Raw genomic sequence first — 22,948 nt, forward strand, 5'->3', positions numbered from 1 at the left:
TATTTAATTAGTATGTGTTAGTACTCTTGCCTGGAGAATCCCATGGACGGAGGAGCCTGGTGGGCTGCAGTCCATGGGGTCACGAAGAATCGGACACGACTGAGCGACTTCACTTTCACTTTTCACTTTCATGCACTGGAGAAGGAAATGGCAACTCACTCCAGTGTTCTTGCCTGGAGAATCCCAGGGACAGGGGAGCCTGGTGGGCTGCCGTCTATGGGGTTGCACAGAATCGGGCACAACTGAAGTGACTTAGCAGCAGCAGCAGCAGTATGTGTTAATAATGTTGTTAGTTTTACGCTGGTCTGTCAAACCCTCTGAAAACAGAAGTGACTATACTTATTTAAATTGATAAATCAATAGATGCCTAGAGGCATTCATTTTCAATGCATGTTTTCCCACCTTGTCCAGGAATATAAGTGCAGCTTGAGGCTGTGACTGGGTGAAGAATTTTAATTTTTCCATAGCAATGGACCCAGGGGAGGATAGTTTATTTTTACCTAGAACAGGATCATGTGAGGTAAAGTTGTCTACCTTTCAAATTTGAATCTCTGTGATGTGTTGATCGGAGAAGGCAATGGCACCCCACTCTAGTACTCTTGCCTGGAAAATCCCATGGATGGAGGAGCCTGGTGGGCTGCAGTCCATGGGGTCGCTAAGAGTCAGACACAACTGAGCGACTTCACTTTCATTTTTTCACTTTCATGCATTGGAGAAGGAGATGGCAACCCACTCCAGTGTTCTTGCCTGGAGAATCCCAGGGACGGGTGAGCCTGGTGGGCTGCCATCTATGGGGTCGCACAGAGTCGGACACGACTGAAGCGACTTAGCAGCAGCAGCAGCAGCATGGCCCAGATGAACCGAAAATTCGTTTCTGCTTGGTAGCCTGTCGTGTCTTTCCTTTACATCACTACAACGTGATGACGAATGGTGTGTATCGTTTTCTAGGACCGCTGTAACAAAGTACCTCAAACTGGGTGATTTAAACAACAGACATTGTTCTTTTGCGGTTTTGGAGCCTCGAAACCTGAAATCAAGGTGTAGGCAGGGCTGTGCTCCCTCCAAAGCCTCTGGATGGGGATCATCCTTGCCCCTTCCAGCTTCTGGTCCTTCAGGCATTACTTGGCTTGTGGCAGCAGAACTACGGCTTCTGCCTCCTCCTTCATATCTCCTTCCTTTGTGTTTCTATGGCCAAATTTCCCTTGTCTTATAAAGACATCAACCATTGGGTTAGGACTCGCTCTACTAATTACATCTTAACTTGATTACGTCTGCCGGTACGCTATTTCCAAATAAGATCATATTCACAAGTGTTTGGATTAGAACTTAAACATACATTTGCACTGGGGGGTAGGGGTGGGGGCAGGTGCACAATTCAACTTGTAATAGGAGGTCTGCTTCTGAGGAGTTTTCCAGTTGGCTCTGAAGACAGAACACCCCTTGAGAGGTATGCACTGGTAGACTGGGAAAGTTTGGTGTGTTTCACATTTCTCAAGCATTGAAGAAAGCCTGCTTCTATAAGTGCATAGTGCCCTTTGCCTATTTCAATAAGTCTTTTACCTTGTCAGCAAAAATGCAGTTTGATTTTTGAAGGATAATGGTTTATCTTTACTTCTTTGTATTTTTTAAGGGAATAAATGCTTTCAGGATGATAAAAAATGCATTATACTTATCTCAGGCATAATTCTACCAGGGCTGTATTCAGCATCTTTGGACTATAAACATGACAAAGTGTTCTAACTTTTAATTCAAAATTGGATAATAGCAAAGCTTCCCAGGTGGTGCTAGTGGTAAAGAACACTCTTGCTAATGCAGGAGACTTAAGAGAGGCAGATTCCATCCCTGGGTCGGGAAAATCCCCTGGAGGAGGGCACGACAACCAGCTTCAGTATTCTTGCCTGGGTAATCCCACAGACAGAGGAGCCTGGAGGGCTATAGTCCATAGGGTCACAAAGAGTTCACAACTGAAGCAACTCAGCACACACAGTATACACACAAACACACACACACACACACACACACATATATATATAAACTAATTTTTGAACATGATCTCTGTTTAAGTTGATACCATTTTTTTGGTTGAATATTAATGTATTTCTCTGCTCCAAAATGGCAGATTAAAAATTTCTGATTGCTTATGAAAACGTACTTGGAATATTTTCATTTGGGTTAGCTGTTTTTAAAATATTTTGAGACTAATATCAAATTTCAATATTTCTTATCAGAAGAAATTCTACTTTATGTATTTGAGAAATCCAACTGAGGATATCTAAACAAATCAAACTTATTTTGTTGTTGTTCAGTCATTTAGGCGTGTCCGACTCTTTGCAGCCCCGTGGACTGCAGCACCCCAGGCCTCCCTGTGTTCACTGTGTCCCAGAGTTTGCTCAGACTCATGTCCATTGAGTCAATGATGCCATCCAGCCATCTCATCCTCTGTTACCTCTTTCTCTTCCTGCCCTCAATCTTTCCTAGCATCAAGGTCTTTCCTAGCTGACAATGAGTCGGCTCTTTGCATCAGGTGACCAAAGTATTGGAGCTTCGGCTTCAGCATCAGTCCTTACAACGAATATTCAGGGTTGATTTCCTTTAGGATTGACTAGTTTGATCTTCCTGCTCTCCTTGGAACCCTTAAGAGTCTTCACCAATACCACAGTTCAAAAGCATCAATTCTTTGATGCTCAGCCTTTTTCATGGTCCAGCTCTCACCACTATACATGACTACTGGAAAACTTAATTTTGGCCTTTCCTATATTTCCACAGAAGATGGAAATTCATCCGTGCTGTAAAACTGTAACAATAGTTCTGTAGGGTGGAAGATTGTGGCTTTAATAGTTCAATACTATTATGCATACCAGGTACTAGGTTTTAAGAACATGTGAGAAATAAGAACAAAAACGAAGGTTTCTCAGATGTTGTGATTAAGGTATTGGTCGGCCTTCCTCACATCCCCAGCACTTCCTCCCATAATATCTGGAAGCCAATACCTGGGCTTTCCAGCTGGTGGGAAACTGCTTGGTGCTCCCCATGGTGCTGACGGGACAGACTTGGGAACATGGTGAATTTGTTTGGACTCTCCCAAGATGAGCCTCTTAGCTTATTGCTTTTCTGCAAGAGAAGAAATAATTCCCATTTCCTTATCTGTTTCAACACGCCTGTTTATTACAGAGTTTATAGAATAAACTCATAGTAATTGACGGAGAAGGCAATGACAACCCACTCCAGTACTCTTGCCTGGAAAATCCCATGGACAGAGGAGCCTGGTAGGCTGCAGTCCATGGGGTCACGAAGAGTCGGACATGACTGAGCGTCTTCACTTTCACTTTTCACTTTCGTGCATTGGAGAACGAAATGGCAACCCACTCCAGTGTTCTTGCCTGGAGAATCCCAGGAACAGGGGAGCCTGGTGGGCTGCCATCTATGGGGTTGCACAGAGTTGGATACGACTGAAGCGACTTAGCAGCAGCAGCAGCATAGTAACTGATGTGCTGGTGAATTATTCCCCCCTTTGTATGATGCATATTATATGTAAACACATGACATGTTACTTGAAAAAATATATATATATAAAGAGGTTTTTAATTCTAGATTCCAATAGGAAAACCATGTTTAATTTTTTAATATCTTGATTAAAAAATGAGACCAAATACATCATTTAACTTCCATTTTCTCTTTCTGACAGCTTTTCCCTTGTTTTTCTAAGACCATTTTGACTATCCTAATATTTAGGTTTTGAAAGATTGTACTTTTGACATCTTTTCCCAGCGAGGCAGCGTGCATGGGGCAGAAGGCTGTCATTCTCTGTCACTTGTTGTTTGGTCTGTTTCAGTGACAATCCATTTTCCTCCCTTTGTGAATAGTTGTGTGTACACATCTGTGTGTGTATGTGTTTAATTTCATGGATGTTTTTTCCACAGTCCTCTGCGGGCATTTCCTATATATATGTATATATTTGCAGCACCTCTTAATTTCCTCTGCTGAAGTGATAGTGATATTATCTCTCCTTTCTTATCTGGAATTCTCAGTTATGCCTCATCCTAGGATTCTCTCTACAATAACATAGGAATTTCAATAACATAGGAATTCCAGGAGAAAGTCATGTTTGAAAAGCATGCCTTTGTTCAGATGACATATCTTTTGGCAATGTGGGGACCTCATAATTGGTACTGAAATCAAGATGCTTAGTTTCTTTCTTTTACTGGTAAATCAGAAATGAATGGGGAAAAGCATTCTTTAAGCAGCGTTGTAGAGAAACCTCAGAGATATTTTTCTTTAATAGCTCCATTGAGGATTCTTAAGAGCTCATGTAATTTTTATGAGAGAAATATTTGCTCTTCACCTGCACTTTAATTCACAAAATCATTTTTTTTGGTCTTCCCAGTATGCACTTCTTTTCAGAGAATATTTTCTTATTATTTTCTCAATCCTCAAATAACTTTTCAATTCATAAGGCAGCTAGAATGGATGAATGAGAAAGTCAAGGAGGAGTCAAAGATCTCATCTCAAGGCCACATTTATGAAGCAAGTTTATGTGACTTATTTTGGGGAGCTGTTACATGGGTATAATATTAAAGATCCAGTGGAGTGTTGTAAATTTGAACTGTCCACTGTTACTTGTGATACTGTAGTATGAGGTTAAGGAGGTTCATACTGCTTTTCACTCTGATCATGTTAAGAATGAGTACAAATTTTGGCCTTTCTTCTTGAAAATGCTTTGGATTTAATTTTGCCTCAGTAACAGAGGCAATTTCAATCACTGATTACCTGTTATGATAAGTCACTTTGTTGGCTTGTCCTGAAATCATCATACATTCTCTGGCATTTATGATAGATCTCTGTTCTTAAGTACTTGTGTGTTCTGTAAGTTGCTGCTGCTGCTAAGTCACTTCAGTCATGTCCGACTCTGTGTGACCCCATAGACAGCAGCCCACCAGGCTCCCCCGTCCCTGGGATTCTCCAGGCAAGAACACTGGAGTGGATTGCCATTTCCTTACAGTAAATTACTCAGCACTCAGATTAGTCAACATATGTCTGCTCTTAATGTTCACATAGCCAGTGGTATTTCAGAAATAGTTAAAATCACAATATTATGATATGTTACCATAAAACTTTGCTACAAATTCTGCCGTTGAAGAAAGATAGCTAAGATTCACTCTTAAGTTTTTTGGTATGCTTTCTTATCATAGGGCATGCATTTATTGATACAGTCACAATTAATTAAACATTGTTATAGAATTGATTCTTCCCATTTTTTTTGTATCTTTGTTGCTCAGCACCGGAAAGTTAGACTGCTTGGTAAAACTCATTCTTAGACACTTAGGAAATTTCATATAATGGTTTGTGATGACAAAAGGATTTAGCTTTGTACATATTCAGAGGTTTTGTTTATTCATTCATTTATGTGTATACTTAAGTATTTGATGATTCAGATAATAAGTAGATTTTGTATAAATTTTAGTAGAAGATTTATGATAAATGCATAAATAACAGATACACAAGGTAGAAGATGGGAAAGGATCACAAAAAAATTACAGGGGGCTTCTCTGGTGGTTCAGTGGCTAAGACTCTGCACTCCCAATGCAGGGGGCCTGGGTTTGATCCCTGGTCAGAGAACTAGATCCTGCATGCAACTAGAGATCTCACATGCCACAATAAACATGGAAAATCCTGCTTGCTGCAACCAAGATCAGGTGCAGCCAAATAAACAAACAAAAAGCAACCAAACAACAAAAGCAACAAAACAATTATAGAGAAAGGACAGTGAAAGTTAGGAAAGAGAACTTAACCCTAGCTTAGAGAAATGCAAAGTTGCTATTTATGCTTGGGAGTCGTGTGTGTATGTGTTTGTGTGTGTATTTGTGTGTGTGTGTATGTATATGCTCATCATTCTTTTGATATTTATAGAAAAGTAAGTGGTAGGAGATCCAAAAGTATAGAGAACATTGTAAGAGGTGGTGAACTGTCTTTTATATATCACACATGCCACACTAGCATTCAGTTATTTTATGTGTATATGATCAAGCATATTTCTATAATTTTAGCTTGCTGGTTAAATGAATTCTTTCTTTTTTATTCTCCCAGTTTTATTGGCATATAACTGATATACAGCACTGTGAAAATATAAGGTGTACAGGATGATGACTTGACTTACATATACTGTGAAATGATTACCACAACAAATTTAGTGAACATCCACCATCTTATGTAGATAAAAAATAAAATGTTTTTATCCTTGTGATGAGAACTCTTGGGATTTACTCTTTTAAAAACTTTCGTATATATCATGTACTAAATTTCTTCAATCATGTCCGCCTCTTTGTGATCCTATGTATTGGAGCCCTCCAGGCTCTTCTGTCCATGGAATTCTCCAGGCAAGAATATTGGAGTGGGTTGCCATTTCCTTCTCCACATATATACCATACGGCAGTGTTAATTACATTAATTATGTTGTACATTACATCCCTAGTACTTACCTATCTATAACTGGCAGTTCGTATCTTTTGTCAGCCTTCCTTCAGCTTTTCCTCCTTTTATCTCCTGCCTCTGATAACCACAAATCTGCTCTCTTTTTCTATGGGTTTGTTTTTAAAGTATAACTGACTGCCAACATTGTGTTAGTTCCTGGTACACAACATAGTGATTTGATATTTTTTATACATTTCAAAATTATCACCATGATAAGCCTAGTTATGTCACGATGCAAAAGATACTTTGTCATTATTGAGATGAATTATTTCTTAATAGTTTTTAGAGGCAGCAACCAGGTACTCAGCCTCAGGCTAACAAATACCTGATTTATAGGAAACAGTGCCAGGTCTGTCCTGAGTAGGTTGTTCAGAGTTCTAGGTAAAAGGATTGGTTTTGAGTGTTTCATCTGGGCTCATACTCCAGGGTTGACAATCCTGTGAGAAGTGGTCCAAGCAGGGCTTTCCATATGTGGTGGTTTGTGCAGTTGTCGAAGCAAGCTTGTAGCTTGGGATGTGGAGATTTCAAAGACATTTTATATGTTTGCAGAAAATCAAGGTATTTTTAAAAGCATGATTTTTCAGTAAGAGGCTAGATGTAACTATCCTTTTTCTGATATAATCATTGAGAATTTTATTGCAGCAGAGTACAAATAATTATGAACTTTAACAATGTATAAAATAATATGAGCATATTACCACTGCATTTATCAGGCTATATTCATAACCATGACCCTGTTTTGGCATCAGACTACTTATTAAAATGAATATATATCCCTAAAGACAAAGATTAGAAGGAAAATAAAATGCATTGATTTGACTGGCCTTACAAGCTTTTAAAAATTGTTCACACTTGGAAATATTAAACATTTACATTGATTCTGCCTACATTTACCTACTTTTTTTCTCTTTTTAGCCATTCTTCCTTCTTTTAATTGTTTAATAACTCCAGAAAAAACATTCTGTGGAAACTTCTTCTACAAAAATGGTGTAAAGAGGGACTTCCCTGGCAGTCCAGGGAGTGTGGGTTCCATCCTTCATTGGGGAACTAAGATCCTGCACCGTGCATGGTGTGGCCAAAACAAACACACACACCCACAAACAGAAAACACTTTTAAACATTATAAAGAATCTTCATGGTTTTATCATGAGAAAGAGATTCTCCAGGTGGTTAGTGGTCCCCTCACTGCTCCCTCCGGGTTTTCTCAAGGTATCTGTTTCATATACTCTCTGCGTCCTCTTTCCTTTTAATACTCCAACTCGAGCATAGATGAAAACTCTCTCACTTGTTTCAGCTAAAATTAGTAGAAATTTAAAAGCTACTTAGCTCAAATCTAAGGGAACACAAAGCAAATTAATCAAGAAAATAAACATAAAATGCATTAGTCTTACAGGGTACAAATTTCTCTCTGATCTTACCTTAGCTAAGGAGCTCCCAGGGCTCCCAGCCCTTGACTCATTCCGTGCTCTGAGAAGGTTTTTAATATTTGGTACCCAAAGCCCTGGAACAGTTTTTCAGGCACCTTGCTATGCTTTCTGGCTTCACACCTCTTGACTTGTTTCCTATTCAGAGGGTACCTTCTCATTCTGTCTTCCCCATCCCTGCCCCCACGTGGAAGAGCCAAGACAAAGATGCAGATTTCCTCTAGAGCCGACCACCAAGTAGGGAATCCCCAACCCCACTTAAATATCATCTGTCCTGCTTTCCAATATGAAGGAGACACCTTCTATCCCTAGGCAGTTGACAACCAGACAATCATCATAATTGACACTAAGTATATCCCACTGTTTAGAGGAAATCCCATCTCTGTTAAAAGCATGTCATGATTCATGTATGGGCAATATCACACTGTTCTCACTATACAAGAAATACACTTGTATAGGGTCGTTCTAAAACCAGCTTGAACATCTGGAACTTCACAGTTCACATATTGCTGAAGCCTGGCTTGGAGAATTTTGAGCATTACTTTACTAGCCTGTGAGATGAGTGCAATTGTGCGGTAGTCTGAGCATTCTTTGGCATTGCCTTTCTTTGGGATTGGGATGAAAACTGACCTTTTCCAGTCCTGTGGCCACTGCTGAGTTTTCCAAATTTGCCAGCATATTGAGTGCAACACTTTCCCAGCATCATCTTTCAGGATTTGAAATAGCTCAACTGGAATTCCATCACCTCCACTAGCTTTGTTCATAGTGATGCTTTCTAAGGCCCACTTGACTTCACATTCCAAGATGTCTGGCTCTAGGTGAGTGATCACACCATCGTGATTATCTTGGTCATGAAGATCTTTTTTGTACAGTTCTTCTGTGTATTCTTGCCACCTCTTCTTAATATCTTCTGCTTCTGTTAGGTCCATACCATTTCGATCCTTTATCAAGCCCATCTTTGCATGAAATGTTCCCTTGGTACCTCTAAATTTTCTCGAAGAGATCTCTAGTCTTTCCCATTCTGTTGTTTTCCTCTATTTCTTTGCCTTGATTGCTGAGGAAGGCTTTCTTATCTCTTCTTGCTATTCTTTGGAACTCTGCATTCAGATGCTTATATCTTTCCTTTTCTCCTTTGCTTTTCGCTTCTCTTCTTTTCACAGCTATTTGTAAGGCCTCCCCAGACAGTCATTTTGCTTTTTTGCATTTCTTTTCCATGGGGATGGTCTTGATCCCTGTCTCTTATACAATGTCACGAACCTCCGTCCATAGTTCATCTCCGGGAGTTGGTGATGGACAGGAAGGCCTGGTATGCTGCGATTCATGGGGTCGCAAAGAGTTGGACACGACTGAGTGACTGGACTGAACTGAACTGAGGGTCGTTCTGTCACATCCTATAGCAAATAATACTCGGTACGATGCTGCTCCGAAAACAGAGGGCTATGTTGGCTGCATTGGGTCTTTATTATGATATAACGGCTTCTCGTGGAACATGGGCTTTTCTTGTTGCAGTGCTCAGGCTCTAAAGTGCACGGGTGCAGTAGTTGTGGTGCTCTGGCTCTCTAGTTGTGGCATGAGGGCTTAGTTGCCCCGCGGCATGTGGGATCTTAGTTCCCTGACCAGGAATTGAGCCTGCATTCCCTGCATTGCAAGGCGGATTCTTAACTGGACCTGAACCACCAGGGAAGCCCCTTAAATGAATCTTTAAGACCACTTTGAGAAGCCAAAGTGGAAGGGAGGGAAAAAATGCTAAGGGGAGAGGAGGGAGATCCTGATCTAGAAAAGTGAAAGTGAAAGTCGCTTAGTCATGTGTCTGACTCTGCCACCCCATGGACTATAGCCCGCCAGGCTCCTCTGTCCATGGGATTCTCCAGGCAAAAATACTGGAGTGGGTTACCATGCCCTCTTCCAGGGGATCTTCTACACCCAGGGATTGAACCCACGTCTCCCGCTTCGCAGGTGAATTCTTTATTGTCTGAACCTAGAAACGTTATTGGAGTTAATTTGTTCAAAGATCATTTTCCCTCTTGGGCCACTCTCATTTGCCACCTGGGGGTGACAAAAGCATATAGATGGGTTTTCCTTAAAAAGTTGATATCATATTCATTTGAAGTGTATGCTGCTGCTAAGTCACTTCAGTCGTGTCCGACTCTGTGCGACCCCATAGATGGCAGCCCACCAGGCTCCCCCGTCCCTGGGATTCTCCAGACAAGAACACTGGAGTGGGTTGCCATTTCCTTCTCCAATGCATAAAAGTGAAAAGTGAAAGTGAAGTCTCTCAGTCGTGTCGACTCTTAGCGACCCCATGGACTGCAGCCTACCAGGCTCCTCCGTCCATGGGATTTTCCAGGCAAGAGTACTGGAGGGGGGTGCCATTGCCTTCTCGAAGTGTATGCATACTATAAATTAATAAAAATTATATTGTGGTCCTTTGAAGGCATTATTTTGAAGAGGAAGATAATGAATTAGAGTTCTGTTCAATTTTTTTCAATCACCATATGTTGAGGGCTTATTTTGTGCAAGGCACAATGCTTGATCCTGTGGGTAGGACACAAAGAAGAGTAAGACAGAATCTCTGGTTTCAAGAAGGTAAATATACACAGGTATGATAAAACAAACACATTTCCACTAATTAATTTGTAAACCTCATTTTGAATTAGTTAAGTCATGTTTTTAAAGTTTGAGGGGAAATCTACTTTGATAGATATTTTTGCAAAATTAATAATCAACCTAACCAACCCATGATTTATCTTTTGAGTGTATGTGGATTATTTTTTAAAAAATATTTTTTATTTTTTTAAATTTTTGTTGCACTAGGTCTTCATTGTTGCTTGCGGGCTTTCTCTAGTTGCAGAGAGCAGGAGCTACTCTTTCTTGCGGTGCACAGGCTTCTCATCGCAGTGGTTTCTTCTTGAAGCCAGGCTCTAGGTGCATGGGCTTCAGTAGTTCCAGCATGTGGACTTCGTAATTGTGGCTTGCTGGCTCTAGGGTGTGCAGACTTCAGTCGTCGTGGCACAGGGACTCCTTAGTTGTGGCTCTTGAGCCCTAGAGTGTGCAGGCTTCAGCAGTTCAGCACATGGGCTCAGAAGCAGTGGCACATGGGCTCAGTTGCTCTGCTGCATGTGGAGTCCTCCTGGACCGGCAATCAAACCCATGTCACCTACATTGGCAGGTGGATTCCCATCCCTGTGCCAAGCTCCTATGTGGATTATTATGCATAAGTTTTGTATATGTTTGCTTAATATTTCTTTACTAAATTACTGCGGAGAAAGGTTTTATTCTGGATGGCTCAGAATTTATAGATACAATAATATTAAAGCTTCTCTGTTTCTCTTTATAGCACCCTTGATAAGTAGAACAATATTGCTGTAGTCTCACTTTCCAAAGGGAAATACATAAGAGTCTGTCATCTGAATCCAAAGCGAGTTGTTTCTAGTGACTAGAAGCTAGATTTAAGAACTTACATAACTTGTTTCAGTGCTCTCTCTATTAAGATAACTCAATTTAATTAGGGGCAGGATCTATACAAGATAATAGAGAACACCAATTATATGGGGTCAAGGCTGAAAAGGGTTTATGTACTGACCAGAAAATGTGAGGTTAGTTATGTAGACTGATCTTTTTAGCTTGCTAACCAGATATAGGAGATGACATTATCAACAGCAGAATCCTCTACAGAAAGTAATGTTAAATTAAATAAGAAAATATTTAAACATCTTTATGAAATATGGGCTGAATCCAGAATATCTATCAAGGGGGTGTTTGAAGTGCACAAATTATCTTGTCTCAAGCAAGATATAAAATTTTTTCATGTATGTACCTTTTAAATATTGTGAAAGTTAGAATGGAGGAAATTACTAATGATCATGTTCACTATTACAGAGTTAATAGAAAGTTTGAACTTTAGTAAAATGTTTTCAAGAAATTTGTATAGATTAATATGGGAGGTTTAAAAAAATCACTGTGAGGGGATTTTAAAAAGAGAATTAAAGCAATTAACAAACATTTAAAGCAGAATGTTTAATAAGCAATAAAATTTGAGATTGTATGTAATTTAAAAATACACTGCAAATTACAGATGCTCTTATGAGTGAAATCTGGAATTTGAAAATGGTGTTTGAAAAGCCAATAAACTCTCATTTAACTTACTAGACCTACTTTTTTTTTTTTTTTTTTTTAAAAATTTTTATTGAACAAATTATAAAAGTCATGCATGCTTATGACAAATAATTTCAGCACAGGAAAGTATAGAGTGAAACATAAAGTACCCGATCATTTAACTCCTCAGAAATAATCATCATCAGTAATTTCTTATATCTTCCTCCAGAAATTTTCTCTTCATGTATAAGCATAGAAAATCTTTATATAAGCTAAGTAGATCCATATTGTACAGAGTTTTGCAAATTACTTTTGCATTTTAAAATTGTATTTTTAACATACCATATTGCTACCAGGGGATCTGCACTCTTCTCTATAGAGAAGAGTATATACACACATTTATATATGTGTGTGTGTGTGTGTGTATACACTTTTTTTTTTACATTCTCCTCCATTACACGTTATTACAAGATATTGAATATAGTTCCCTGTGCTATACAGCAAGTCCTTAGACCTACTTTAAATGTAGATGATATGGATACTTTTGGAAACTCACTCTGTGGATTTCAGTTTCTGATGAAGACTCTGACAGACCCAGCCATAGCAAAATGACTAGGTCTTTCATAAAACACACACTTTAGTACATCAATGACATTGCAGTCAGAAAAAATCTTCAAGGATTGTACTTTTTAGCTCAGTCCATCCCAAAGTGAGCTGAAACCTAGCAAGTGAGCTGTAAGGAGTAAGCAAATTGGAAAGGGAAAGGCCTTCTAGGACAATAGTAATACTAGGAGTCAACATCTGGACTTGTAGCAGGAAGAGGAACCCAGGCTGAAATTCCCACATTAAGGCTGTGTCTTTAAGAGGGGAATAAAGCAGTTCCAGGTTTGTATCACAGCCTGAATCCCTACAGAAGCAGAGGTAAATCTTCGCTGGAGAAGAGCATGCCCAGTTGAAATGCATTGTTTTCCCACAGATTAAATTCAAGCAAATGTAGCCTCATAATAAAAGATCAATAAACTGTCAAGGAAACAAACAGCCATGACTGAGAATCAGCAGAAAAGTGAAATAATTGATTGACCTACTCCTTATCCAGGACCTTAGGTACTAAAACGATCAGAACAGAGTGTGAAATAACTATGTATAAAAAGATTAAAAGAAAGAAAAGATGAAATCACAAAAATTGTCAATAATAAGAAACTGACAAAAATGACCCAGCAGATTTTTGTTAAAGGAATAAAGCATTTAGAAATAAAAATAAAATTGTTGGGAGAAAACCCTTGATAATTAAATGGTTAAATATGCAATAAGAGAGTTAGTGAATAGGAAGATCAGTTTAAAGATATTACAAACAGTATAGTACCAAGAGACAGCAAATGAGACAACAAGAGGGGAAAGCACAGAAAAAGTGGGACACATAGAGGAACGAATTCAAATATGTCAATGATGACAATAAATACAAGGGAACAAAATATGGTGTTCAGTTCAGTTCAGTCGTTTAGTCGTGTCTGACTCTTTGCGACCCCATGAATCGCAGCACGCCAGGCCTCCCTGTCCATCACCAACTCCCGGAGTTCACTCAGACTCATGTCCATTGAGTCGGTGATACCATTCAGCCATGTCATCCTCTGTTGTCCCCTTCTCCTCCTGCCCCCAATCCCTCCCAGCATCAGAGTCTTTTCCAATGAGTCAACTCTTCACATGAGGTGGCCAAAGTATTGGAGTTTCAGCTTTAGCATCATTCCTTCCAAAGAATACCCAGGACTGATCTCCTTTAGGATGGACTGGTTGGATCTCTTTGCAGTCCAAGGGACTCTCAAGAGTCTTCTCCAACACCACAGTTCAAAAGCATCAGTTCTTTGGCGCTCAGCCTTCTTCACAGTCCAACTCTCACATCCATACATGACCACAGGAAAAACCATAGCCTTGACTAGACGAACCTTTGTTGGCAAAGTAATGTCTCTGCTTTTGAATGTGCTATCTAGGTTGGTCATAACTTTCCTTCCAAGGAGTAAGCGTCTTTTAATTTCATGGCTGAAGTCACCATCTGCTGTGATTTTGGAGCTTATAAAAATAAAGTCTGACACTGTTTCTACTGTTTCCCCATCTATTTCCCATGAAGTGATGGGACCGGATGCCATGATCTTAGTTTTCTGAATGTTGAGCTTTAAGCCAACTTTTTCACTCTCCTCTTTCACTTTCATTAAGAGGCTTTTTAGTTCCTCTTCACTTTCTGCCATAAGGGCGGTGTCATCTGCATATCTGAGGTTATTGATATTTCTCCCGGCAATCTTGATTCCAGCTTATGTTTCTTCCAGTCCAGCGTTTCTCATGATGTACTCTGCATATAAGTTAAATAAACAGGGTGGTCATAACTTTCCTTTCAAGGAGTAAGTGTCTTTTAATTTCATGGCTGTAATCACAGTTAGCTGTGGGATTTTTGTAGATGTCTTTTATCAGGTTGAGAAAGTTTCTGCCTTTTCCTAGTTTGCTGAGACTTCTGTTTTTGTTTGTTTGTTTGTTTTTGGTCATTAATGGATATTGGATTTTATCAAGTGCTTTTTCTGAATCTGTGTTTCTGTACCTATTGAGTTGATGATATGGTTTTTCTATTAATATGCTGAGTTATACTGATTGATTTTTGAATGCTAAGACAACTTTGTATTTTGGGGATAAGCCCAACTGTATCATCCTTTTAACCTGTTGGTTTCAAACAGATTAGTTTTGTTCGAACAGATTAGATTAGTTTGAAAACTCAAAAAGTTTTCGAACAAAATAAAATTTAAGACAAAATGCATGACATAAAAAAATACTGTACTAAACTATTAGAGAATATACAATACCTTAAAGCACACAGTAAATATTTACAGAAACTGATCATGTGCTAGACCATAAAGCCATCTTGACAAATTTCAAGAATTGATACCATGCCGGCCAATTCTCTGATGTCTGCTCAATTTAGACATTTAAAATAAAAAGATAAATTGTCCCATACCTTTGAAAATTAAAAAAAATACTTCTAAATAATTTATGTATCATTTTGCAACCCCATGGACTATAGCCTGCCAGGCTCCTCTGTCCATGGGATTTTTCCAGGCAGGAGTGCTGGAGTGGGTTGCCATTGCCTTCTCTAGGGGATCTTCCTGACCCAGGGATTGAACCTGGGTCTCCCGCATTGCAGGCAGATGCTTTACCCTCTGAGCTACCAGGGAAGCCCATAGTATAAAATAAGAGTAATTAAAAGTGAATCCTAGCGAAATATTCTTTCAAAACTTGTAAGATAAAGATAAATGGATATTTAAAGGGAATGGCAACCCACTCCAGTATTCTTTTTTTTTTTTTTAATCTATTTATTTATTTGGCTGCCCTGAGTCTGAGTTGTGGAATGTGTACTCTTAATTGCGGCGTGTGGGATCTAGTTCCCTGGCCGGGGATTGAACACAGGCCCCTTGCAGTGTCTTGGCCACTGGACCACCAGGGAAGTCACGCACTCCAGGATTCTTGCCTGGATAATCCCATGGACAGAGGAGCCTGGCAGGCTACGGACCATGGGGTCGCAAAGAGTCAGACACAGCTGAAATGGTTTCTCATAGCACATTTAACCTTTAAAGCTTCTATTAGAAAAGAAGAAAGTCTGAGAATTAATGTCCCAGGCAGCCTCCACTTTAAGCTATAAAAACAAAAGAACCCCAAAGAAAACAGAAGGAATGAAGTAATAAAAGTAAGATTTCATTATCTTACTTTTACATTTCACTGATCCATGACGGCTTGACTAAGATTTTGTAAAATTTGTATGGAAGAACAAGAGTTCAGGAAATAATTCCCAGTCAGTGCACTGCTAAAGAAAAGGATTAGAGGCGAGGGACACTTGCTCTATCAGATATTAGGACTTATAAAACTCTTACTATAAATATTTAGGCAACGTGGTCATGGACAAGGATAATTAAAATAACTAGTGGAACAGAATAGAGAGCATAGAAACAGACACAGTTCTATAGGGGTTCTTGATGTAGGAGAGAGATGGTTTTACAGAGCAGTGGGGAAAGCATTTATTTTTCCCCACAAAAGTTCTGGGACAATTGGTTGTCCATATAGAAAAAATTAAATCAGAGTGAACATAACCTGATATACAGAAACTGATTCCATATGGTCTAAAACTGATGTGAAACATGAAATTCAAACACTTGAGAAAAATTATAGAATATTTCACTCCCTAATGGTACACAAGGATTTTTTGAAGTCATGACACAAAAACTGCTCACCACAGGAAAATGTTGATAAATTCAGCTGAAACTGAAAACTTTTATAAGAAGTTAACTAGAAAGGCAGTGAATGTACAACTTCTAAAACTGGGGAAGGTTGGGAATTCCCTGGTGGTCCGATGGTTAAGGCGCTGGTCTTTCACTGCTGTGAGTATGGGTTCAGTCTCTGGCGGAGGAACTAAGATCCCACAAGCCACGTGGCCAAAACAACAACAAAAAACTAGGGTAGGTGTTTGTAATACATATAATTTTGTAATACATGTAACTGATAAAGGATTGTGTCTAGAGTAGTGAGAACTCCAAAAAAATCAATAGGGAAATGACAGACAACCCAAAAGAAGAAGGAGCAAACATGATTAGACAGAGATACACAAACATGATCAAATATACAACCTCAGAAATAATTTAATTACAAAAATGCAAATTACCTCCACAGTGACATACCATTTTATATACACTGGATTTAAAAAAAAAGTGTGACAATAACAAAGGTTGGTGAGGATGTGGAGCTAAGGAAATATATCTAGACATTATTTAGAATGTTGAACACTTCTATTCCTTTGACCGAGCAAGTTTACTTTTAGGAACATGCCCTAAGGAAACCTTTGAATAGATCTATTAGAGATCATATATGAATGTTTGTAACAGTACTATGCATAACAGCAAAAAATTGGCAACAACTAAATAACTCAAAAGTTTGTTCACATATGCTAAATAAATAGTACTAAGTTGCTTCAGTTGTGTCCGACTCTGTGTGACCCCATAGACGGCAGCCTGCCAGGCTTCCTCTGTCCCTGGGATTCTCCAGGAAAGAATACTGGAGTGGGTTGCCATTTCCTTCTCCAGTGCATGCATGCATGCTAAGTCACTTCAGTCGTGTCCAACTCTCTGCGACCCTATGGACAGCAGCCCACCAGGCTCCTCTGTCCATGGGATTCTCTAGGCAAGAATACTGGAGTGGGTTGCCATTTCCTCTCCAATAAATAGTGACATGCTTGCAAAATGGAATACCATAAATTGGTGAAATTTACAAACTGGTATTTTGTTAGATGTGTGAAACTTAAAATCATAATTTTGAGTGGAAAAAGATCCTGAAATAAAACATTCAGTAATTTTTTTCTCCATTACATCCTTCTTGTTGTTTTTCTAAAACATTTTAAAAAATTGAAGTATAATTGATTTACAGTATTTCATGTGTATGGCAAAGTAATTCATCATTCAGTAATTTTTTAATGACATTCAGGGGAAGTAGGTGGTTAAGATGATAGAGGAATATGCAAATAGATGCCAAAGTATTAGTAATATTCCAGTTTTTTTTTAGCTGAATGTGAGTTCTCTGGGATTTATTTCATTATTAAGCTTAACAGTATAAATATGATATATATTCTCTTGTATATATCTAATATTACATGATAAAAATATGAAAACAGTTGGCAGAAATGCTTAAGTTTTAAAGAAGTTTTAAGGAATGTAATGAAATTCTATAACATCTAAATCAGCTTAACATTGAGAGCTGCTGAATTTTGTGGTCATTATTTCAGTAGTTTCTAGGGTTCTTCAACCCCTTCCAATCCCAGGGAGCCATCTGCTGGAGAATGGCTTCAACTCCTTAAAATGAGATTCATTTTCTTTTCTGACTTTTCAGTTTTGCACCCAATTTGATGCCCAAATTAAAAATAAATTGGAGGCAGGTGCAAGCCCACAAGACGGCTGGAGTGGGCCGTCTGTGGCAGGCGGCATTGGCCCTGCTCCTTCCGGCCCACGCCTGCCCGCCAGAGAGCTGTCAGCTCACAAGAAGATTGTTGATCATTATGAAAATCCCCGAAACGTGGGGTCCCTTGACAAGACATCTAAAAATGTTGTGACTGCATTGGTGGGGGCTTCAGCATGTAGTGATGTCATGAAATCACAGATTCAAGTGGATGAAAAGGGGAAGATCGTGGACGCCAGGTTTAAAACATCTGGCTGTGGTTCTGCCATTGCCTCCAGCTTGTTAGCTGGAGGGGTAAAGGGGAAGACGGTGGAGGAAGCCTTGACCATCAAAAACAAAGATATCGCCAAGGAGCTGTGCCTCCCGCCTGTGCAACTGCACTGCTCCGTGCTGGCCGAAGACGCCAAGGCCACCTTGGCTGATTACAAACCGAAAACAGAAGAGACCAAGAAGAAATGAGCCCCGGTGATGCCTTGAAGGTCCCACAGGCTGCCAGCCCCTCAGCCATGCAGACACATAGGTGTTGAGAAGCCCTTGCACTACAGTAAGTGAACTCTGAGATCCGTACATTTGCCGCGCACGTTGTGACTCTAACTCAAGCAAAATACACAGCCTAGTTCTGAACCCTCTGGTTTCTTGCAACTCACTTTCATCGCCTTAACCTCGCGTGTGTCTATTTCGATTTATGTGTATGACCCCAAAACTGAAATCAGTAGTGAAATCTCTATTGATTGGGTAGTCATGAAGTGCACAATATCTAATTTTATCTGAATCTTTGGGGGGAAGATTACCAGTAGAAGGCCTTGGTAAGATTATTTGGTAGGACCAAATAATAAGTATTGTACAAGTATTTATGTACAAGTATTATACATAAAACAGATTTTGCATCTATATAATAAATAAAGGAGTATTGTGAGACTAAATAAATAAATTGGAAAACAAAAATAAAATGGAAAATTAAAGCAGTACCATCCCTAGAGCTTTATTTACTCTATGTGTAGAAACCATTCTGCTACAGTGGCTTTTGATTATATTGTATAGGGGCTCCCAGGAAAACACATGGCAACAAACATTTCTTCTTTTAAAAGTCTGGCACTGGAATCTGTCAGAGCCATTCTTTTATGGGGGAAATGGGAGAAAGACTCATATGCTAAGCGTCCACCCAGAGAATTCACCGTTTCTTTTCATTGTATCCTTCATCTTCACATGCCCTAATCTATGTGGCTTAGTTTTGATTATAAACTTTGTAAAGAGAAAGAGAAGTTTGACTCTTAAACCTAGTGAATAAATAGGCAAAAGATAAGGATTCAAATTAATCACTGCTGTTCCAAAGAGTTTTAGTTGCTCAGTTGTCTCTGACTCTTTGTGACCCCATGGACTGTAACCCACCAGGCTCCTCTGTCCATGAAATTCTCCAGGCAAGAATACTGGAGTGGGTTGCCATTCCCTTCTCCAGGGGATCTTCTCAACTTTGGGTACCAGATGCGAGGAGCCAACTCATTAGAAAAGACCTTGATCCTGGGAAAGATTGAAGGCAAAAGGAGAAAAGGATGACAGAGGATCAGACAGTTAGATAGCATCACCATCTCAATGAACATGAATTTGAGCAGACTCTGGGAGATAATGAAGAAGAGGGAAGCCTGGTGTGTTGCAGTCCATGGGGTTGCAAAGAGTTGGATGTGACTTAGCAACTGAAAAATAAACAACAATTGCAAAGAGACAGAAAGTTCAGGTAGGAGCCTATTACTGTAAGTCAAGGATAGCCAGGTCATGTTGGGGAACAAGTGTTACTGGTGGAGTTCTTCCTACTCCTATTATTGGGATGACAAATTCTCAACCAAGGGTTCCCCTTGGACTCATCAATAATACTCTGGAAATGCTAGCTATGTCTCTGTCTTCTAGAGCTGTAAAACTGTCTAAATGGTGATACAAATAGAATGAGAGAAATGGAGCATCTTTGGTGGGAACTGCTTATTGAATGGCAACTGGACTTTGCAGTAGAATCAGATTACTCAGGCCAGGACCACAAGACAAACTTTCTCCAATATCTTCTATTGATTTTGTTGGGGGAATCATGGCCCTGGCCCTGAAAGGAATGAAAACTTTTAGTTTTGGTAACCAGAGGTGGAAATGTTTGCAATAAATAAAGAAAAGAGGCCTGACCTAGAGAGTCAAAAATCTGGGGTCTCACAAACTTGTTTGAGGCTCTGCTGTGATGTTTGAACACCCAAGGCAGTATATCACCAGTAAAGTAGACTGTAAGTAATACAGAATTTATAAAACTTGCTCTGCTTAGTCAAGTATGTATATTTGGAGGATAATGTCTGCACAGGCTTCTCACTGCAGTGGCTTCTCTTGTGGAGCATGGGCTCTAGGGCTCACAGACTTCAGTACTTGTGGCTCCTGGACTCTAGAGCACAGAATCAATAGTGGTGGCTCACAGGTTTAGCTGCTCCCTGGTATATGGGATCTTCCCAGACGAGGGATCAAACCTGCGTCTCCTATGGTAGGCAGATTCTTTACCAGTGAGACACTAGGGAAGCCCTGAGCAATGCTGCTTTCTACAGGTTCTTTTTGTTTGTTTGTTTTTGGTGCTACCTTTAGATAGAATAATTGTGTGTGTATGTTTTATGTTGATCCACATGCTTCTTTGGGATTCAGATAAATGAAAATAAAATTTGGGGTTTATTTTAACAAAATTACAGAATCCAGAAAGCATTACCCTATGGCCATTAACATATAACCTGATAGTGTTATTTGAATGAGTTCTTCATTTAGTTTCAGTTCTTGAAATCAGAGATTTTGTTATTGTTTCTGGCACAGTTTGCTGAATGCTTATTTCATTTTGTTGTCCTTTGTTTTCAGAAGTGTTCATGACATCATTATTTCTCTTGGGTGCATCTACTGAAAGACTGGGCTAAATACAGATGAGTTTTTCTTCAGTTTTTATGAGTGAAAGATGAATGCATACAACTCTGGGTTATTTTGTACCTGTCCATTTGATATGTTGCCTTTGTGCTTATTGCAGGATTACTCAGAGGAGTGTGTTACCCATTGCTTATTATTACTCTGTGTTTCCTTAGATCCAGCCAGTTGTTAAAAGCATAGACCTAGTTAACTGACTAAGCATTCACCCATCCATCCATCCATTCAAAAAAGATTGAGTCGTGACTTCTGCCAGGCACTGGGTTAGTCATTGGTGATACAACAGAGGACAAGATTATCTTTCCTTTATTCAATGGTTTCCCACCTTTTGGGGTCAAGCTGCTATAAAATACATTATTTTGCTAATATTAGAAAGGTGATCATACCTTTTTGTTACTGATCTGTAATAGTAGTCAACGGTCCACTGAAAATCGTGGCAGGGTACAGATGATATACTACTAAAGATGTTTAACAGCTAGAGAATGAATGTAACCTTCTAAAAATAAGAAAATTCCCTGGCAGAAATCGATAACGAGGGAATAAGGCTAGACTGAAGGAGAACTCATACAGTTCATATGGTTCACAGGGTTCTCAAGGCAAGAAAACTGAAGTGGTTTGCCATTCCCTTCTCCAGTGGAGATCCAGTAAATCCTAAAGGAAATCAGTCCTGAATATTCACTGGATGGACTGATGTTGAAGCTGAAACTCCAATACTTTGGCCACCTGATGCATAGAGCTTACTCATTTGAAAAGACCTTGATGCTGGAAAGATTGAAGGCAGGAGGAGAAGGGGATGAGATGGTTGGGTAGCATCACCAACTCAATGGACATGAGTTTGAGTAAGCTCCAAGAGTTGGTGATGGACAGGGAGGCCTGGTGTGCTGCAGTCCATGGGGTCACAAAGAGTTGGACATGACTGAACAACTGAACTGAACTGAACTGAAGGAGGACTCTCACTCCTGTAAGGCTTGTATTCCTCTTCTTTTCTCTACACAGTCTCTGACACTTTCTTTTCTATCGCTATGTCCTCAGATATACTCAGGTATTAAAAGTGAAACCTTATAAACTTCTTTGTGTTGAAGGTCAGGGTTGGTGGTAAAAGAAGACGACTTTTTTCTTTCATCCCACACATCAATCAGGGCCCTTCCTTTTCTGATGATGTAAAAATTATATACTACTCAATCTGGTGTTTCTGAAGAAAGTGCTCCTTGGTTTTATCATCTGACTTGGAGTTATATGTCTCATGTCAGGCATTTCAGGTGGGGGAGGAGAAAGAAGACTTTACCAGGGTGGGTGAGTATGGGAGAGATCGAGATACCTTGACCTAAGCAAGGTCCTCTCAATTGTGTTGTGAAGGCTGCAACCATGGCCTAGATTTGCATAGATGCAGCTCTCTTTTCAGGATACAAAAGGATGGAGGAAGATAACTTTTGAGGTTCCTTTCATTATTTTTATAGCTCTGTAGTCCTCCTCCCACAGCTTTATTGATGTATAATTGACAAACTGTAGGATATTTAATGTGTACACCATGGTGATTTGATATACATATACATTGTGAAAGAATTTCCACCATGAGATTAACACATTCATCATCTCACATGTTTACCTTTTTAATTTTTGGTGAGAACATTTTAAGTTCTCTTCTCATAGCAAATTTCAGTTGTACAATATGGTGTTATCAGCTGTAGTGACCATGTTATACATTAGGTCCTCAAACTTTATTCATCTTATAACTGAAAGTTTGTATCCTTTTACCAATTCTTCCTCTTTTTACCTCCATTCATAGACCCTGTCAATCACTTTTCTAGTCTTTGTTTCTATGAATTAGACTTTTAATTCCACATATAAGTGATACCATGTGGTATTTGTCTTTCTCTGACTTATTTCACTTAGCATAATGTCCTCCAGGTTTATCTATGTTACAAGTGACAGGATTTCTTTTTTTTTTTGAAGGCTTAAATAATATTCCACATATATACATACACACACATACCTGCAGGTATAATATAAATTGCATAATATGAATAATATCCCATGTATATAAATATTTAATAATATATACC

General features: G+C 39.3%; 2 protein-coding genes across 4 annotated transcripts in view; both read left to right on the top strand.

Annotated features, from left to right (window-relative positions):
* Window positions 1–22,948, top strand: part of ARMH4 (armadillo like helical domain containing 4) — a 141,010-nt gene that overhangs the window by 19,858 nt on the left and 98,204 nt on the right. The gene's annotated exons all lie outside the window — the stretch shown is intronic.
* Window positions 921–21,711, top strand: LOC102279378 (iron-sulfur cluster assembly enzyme ISCU-like; the record flags this gene model as incomplete). The annotated part of the gene is given in 5 exon segments (XM_070378479.1): window positions 921–955; window positions 2,930–3,061; window positions 17,895–18,001; window positions 18,004–18,347; window positions 21,667–21,711. Coding segments are annotated over 5 exon segments (663 nt in total), but the record flags the coding sequence as incomplete, so codon positions are not given.

This window comes from Bos mutus, chromosome 10 (genome assembly GCF_027580195.1).
Source record: "Bos mutus isolate GX-2022 chromosome 10, NWIPB_WYAK_1.1, whole genome shotgun sequence".
Classification (NCBI taxonomy): Eukaryota; Metazoa; Chordata; class Mammalia; order Artiodactyla; family Bovidae; genus Bos; species Bos mutus.